This window comes from Littorina saxatilis, linkage group LG2 (assembly GCF_037325665.1).
Source record: "Littorina saxatilis isolate snail1 linkage group LG2, US_GU_Lsax_2.0, whole genome shotgun sequence".
Classification (NCBI taxonomy): domain Eukaryota; kingdom Metazoa; phylum Mollusca; class Gastropoda; order Littorinimorpha; family Littorinidae; genus Littorina; species Littorina saxatilis.
Window position 1 is genome coordinate 8,879,448 of NC_090246.1, and position 4,681 is coordinate 8,884,128.

The following is a 4,681-nucleotide window of genomic DNA, read 5'->3' on the forward strand; positions in this document are numbered from 1 at the left end:
GGCAGCCTGTCTATTTGTCTGCTTTTGCAACATAGGCTGCATAATAGAGCCTTTCACCTGTTGAACTATCCGTTCATCTTTTTCTTCAAACAGAGGTGTCATCGGGCAACGTGCTAATTGACCTCAACACGTCACCAGACCTGTGTTACCTGGACACCATTGACTGGTCACACATCGTCAGGGAGGGCACCGTCCATATGTCCTCCAACAACGCCACTTGTGAGTCGTTAGACTGACGGTTTACCTTAACATTCGTTAGAAGGGAGGTATTAAGATTTGCGTGCAAATAACGCCACTTGTGTGACTCCAGACGGACGTTTTACCCCTTTAAACCCACTTGGAAACGAGAGACTACGATTGGCATGCGTCCACGTTTTCTAACAACACCTTTGAGTCACTAGACTGACGTTTTACCCATTTAAAATGTATTACAAATGAGAGACTACGATTGGCATGCGTCCACGTTTTCAAACAACACCTTTGAGTCACTAGACTGACGTTTTACCCATTTAAAATGTATTACAAAGGAGAGACTACGATTGGCATGCGTCCACGTTTTCAAACAACACCTTTGAGTCACTAGACTGACGTTTTACCCATTTAAAATGTATTAGAAATGAGAGACTAAGATTGGCATGCGTCCACGTTTTCAAACAACGCCACTTATGTGTCACCAGACAAATGTTTTGCCCATTTAAAATGAATTAGAAATGAGAGAATAAGATTGGCATGCGTCCATGTTTTCAAACAACACCTTTGAGTCAATAGACTGACGTTTTATCCATTTAAAATGTATTAGAAATGAGAGACTAAGATTGGCATGCGTCCACGTTTTCCAATTACGCCACTTATGTGTCACCAGACAAATGTTTTGCCCATTTAAAAATCATTAGAAGTGATGTACATGTATAAAGAGTGTTGTGCGTCCACATTTTCAAACAACGCCATTTGTGAGTCGACCAGGTATCGTTTGCCTGTATCGTCCAAAAAAAGGTCATGTTACAGAAACATGAGAATGGGAGACATTATTACCAGCTCACAATCAAATATCAAGAGTATTTATTTGTTTGTTTGTTTGTTTTTTACATTTAGTCAAGTTTTGACTAAATGTTTTAACATCGAGGGGGAATCGAAACGAGGGTCGTGGTGTATGTGTGTGTGTGCGTGTGTGCGTGCGTGTGTGCGTGCGTGCGTGTAGAGCGATTCAGACCAAACTACTGGACCGATCTTTATGAAATTTGACATGAGAGTTCCTGGGTATGATATCCCCGAACGTTTTTTTCATTTTTTTGATAAATGTCTTTGATGACGTCATATCCGGCTTTTCGTGAAAGTTGAGGCGGCACTGTCACGCTCTCATTTTTCAACCAAATTGGTTGAAATTTTGATCAAGTAGTCTTCGACGAAGCCCGGACTTCGGTATTGCATTTCAGCTTGGTGGCTTAAAAATTAATTAATGACTTTGGTCATTAAAAATCTGAAAATTGTAAAAAAAATTATTTTTTTCTAAAACGATCCAAATTTACGTTCATCTTATTCTCCATCATTTGCTGATTCCAAAAACATATAAATATGTTATATTCGGATTAAAAACAAGCTCTGAAAATTAAATATATAAAAATTATTATCAAAATTAAATTTTTGAAATCAATTTAAAAACACTTTCATCTTATTCCTTGTCGGTTCCTGATTCCAAAAACATATAGATATGATATGTTTGGATTAAAAACACGCTCAGAAAGTTAAAACAAAGAGAGGTACAGAAAAGTGTGCTATCCTTCTCAGCGCAAGTACTACCCCGCTCTTCCTGTCAATTTCACTGCCTTTGCCGTGCGCGGTGGACTGACGATGCTACGAGTATACGGTCTTGCTGCATTGCATTGCGTTCAGTTTCATTCTGTGAGTTCGACAGCTACTTGACTAAATGTTGTATTTTCGCCTTACGCGACTTGTTTGTTTGTTTGTTTGGTCTTATTCGTTGAAATCACAACAAATCTCAATGTCAACCAATCCAAAACAGCGGCTGGCTCTTACCCGGTTGGTAACTTTGTCGTGCACCTCGGCCATGGCAATGTTCATGGGAGAAATGCTATGCTTACAGGTCCTCCCTGTTCACGGGCATGCGAGCTGGCGGCGAGTTGGAGGGGTCACTGCTGGGGGCGAGCGGATGACCTCTGTCAATGGCCAACAGGTAAAACAACACCTTGGATTCTTAGAGCTACAGGGTGACCCAAAAAATGCAACCCACCAAAATGCTATTGACTTCTACATCTGTTCTTAGAATCACTTCGTTATTTTGTGTACATTAATTTCAGCGTATGCATGACCTTTCCCCCAAGTGGCAAGTTTGTAGGTAAAATGGTCTGACTTTTTCTGTAATTTCAAAAAAGGTTTCCAAATTCGGGGATCGAATCAAAAGTACGAGGTTTGACATTGAGCGGATGCCTAAAGTAACCCGTTATTAGCAAATGTGTGGGTTGCATTTTTTTGGGGGGTCACCTTCTGCTTTTGTCATGGGTCCTTGCCGTGATTGTTTTCTCCTTCTGTTTTCTGCTCCTAACATAGCTCTGTTGTTTTAGATTTGTTTCGTATTGTCACTGTAGTATTTTTCTAAATGTTGAAAGCGATAATATATTTAGAAATGGTTGGTTTTGGTAGGAAATCCATTCACAGAAGAATGAGTTTCAATGAAAAAGTTACGCCGGGGGTCCAGGGGGCCGCGTACGACCACTAAACGGATTTCTCTGCAACAGGTCCCAGCCAATGTGCAGAAGAATGCAACGACCGGTGTTCGTACAAAGACCCCAATGTGTGCTGTACTCCTCAGTGTGCAGCATGTTTCAATAATTGTGTTTTGACGTAAGGAACTGACCGTTTTCATCTGAAAAACGGAACTCTCTGTAACAGGTCCCAGCCAATGTGCAGAAGAATGCAATGACCGGTGTTCGTACAAAGACCCCAGTGTGTGTTTTCATACTCAGTGTGCTGTATGTTGAAATAGTGGTGTATACTTTTGTATATCGCGCGTTGCGGTCACCACCTGATTTCTCTGTAACAGGTCCCAGCCAATGTGCAGAAGAATGCAACGACCGGTGTTCGCACAAAGACCTCAGTGTGTGCTTTCATACTCAGTGTGCTGTATGTTGAAATAGTGGTGTATCCTTTTGTATATCGCGCGTTGCGGTCACCACACTGATTTCTCTGCAACAGGTCCCAGCCAATGTGCAGAAGAATGCAACGACCGGTGTTCGTACAAAGACCCCAGTGTGTGCTGTCACGACCAGTGTGCTGTGGGATGTACGGGACCCTCGCCGAGACAGTGCATGGTAACTCACAGTGAACCGATAGGCAGGGTGGCCCAATAATTGACACATTCTGAACTGGATTCTACGCTGAACACAAAGAGTTACGGATATTTTGTCAGTGGGTATAGCCCAGGTGTTATACAACAATATTTTGGTCAGAAGCTAAAGTACATTTAAAGATCTTCCTTTCTTCCGCTCTAAATCAGTTTATTAGAAATCCTGCTTTTTTAAGGGAGTTTTTACCGGGAGTGTGTGTCATCCAGAATTGATATCCCTACAAATGCCCATGCTTGTTTCACCTGAAAATCAAGGGAAAGCATGGACCATGACGTACATACACAGTTAGGAGCAAAGGAAAATGGGTGAATGTCTGGACTATCCTAAACTTGTATTTAGCTTTTGCGTGAATTCAGTATGCCTTAGGATGTTATCGATCTATCTGATTACTGTATCTACATACCTACCTACCTTCCTACCTACCTACATATCTGTCTATATATCTATCTATATATCTGTATATCTACTAAATAATGTTTATTTATTTTTTCAATCATGTATAATTCCTTTCGATTCCTTCCTTTTACTTCTTTCTTCCTTCCATTTCTTTTTCTTCTTTCTTTCTTCAAGTCAAGTCAAACAGTTTATTTACCAAATGCAAAGCACAGGATTTTGTTATGGTGTATGCATAAAACTTCACACTCCTTCCACACGCATATATCATAATAAATATGTACAGATAAAGTGTTCAATTTCTTTCTTAACCAAAATATTAATTCTTTTTCGACTCTTGTGTTTTTCATTTCAGTTGTGCAAGGATTACCAGCTACAAGATGGAAGCTGCGTGTCGCATTGTCCTTACGAGCCATGGACCAACCCAAGGGGACAGAACTGCATTCCCGTAGAGTAATTTGCCCTTTGTGGGTAGTGGATAAAGTAACTTGCCCTTTGTGTACAGTGGATAGTGGATATGGCATTAAAACTGATTCGTTTGTTGTTGTTTTGTTTTTGTGTTGGCGTGTTTGTTTGCTTGTTTGTTTATTTGTTTGTTGTTGCTTTGGGGATAGTGGATATGGCATTAAAACTGATCCGTTTGTTGTTGTTGTTGTTGTTGTTGTTGTTGTTGTGTTTTGTTGTTGCTTGTGTGGTGGAGCGCATGCGGGTGTTGGCAATTACAAGCGAGAGAGGGAGAGAATACACAAACAATAAAAGTTCGATGAATGCATTGAATAATGTTCTCTGTCCTCTTTTTATTGCATAACACTCACGCACACAATCACCAAGCATTTAAAATAAAAGTTAAAAATAGGTTCGTCAGACTAATGCTACTTTTCCAATAAACACTTTCAACACTAAATCTGAAAAAGGTGGAAACACAT

The 4,681-nt window shown here is 40.3% G+C and overlaps 1 protein-coding gene across 2 annotated transcripts in view; it reads left to right on the forward strand.

The window, feature by feature from the left end:
• LOC138958128 (epidermal growth factor receptor-like) overlaps positions 1-4,294 on the forward strand; it is an 11,528-nt gene extending 7,234 nt beyond the window's left edge. The window contains exons 4-7 of one of the 2 annotated variants that reach the window (XM_070329192.1): positions 94-219; positions 2,102-2,191; positions 3,211-3,326; positions 4,111-4,294. In XM_070329192.1, coding sequence (XP_070185293.1) covers positions 94-219; positions 2,102-2,191; positions 3,211-3,326; positions 4,111-4,212 — 434 coding nt within the window. In that variant the 3' untranslated portion in view covers positions 4,213-4,294. Of the gene's footprint in view, positions 1-93; positions 220-2,101; positions 2,192-2,753; positions 2,879-3,210; positions 3,327-4,110 lie in introns of those variants that run through there. The other variant, XM_070329193.1, reaches the window with a different exon arrangement.
• Positions 4,295-4,681: the final 387 nt, after the last annotated feature.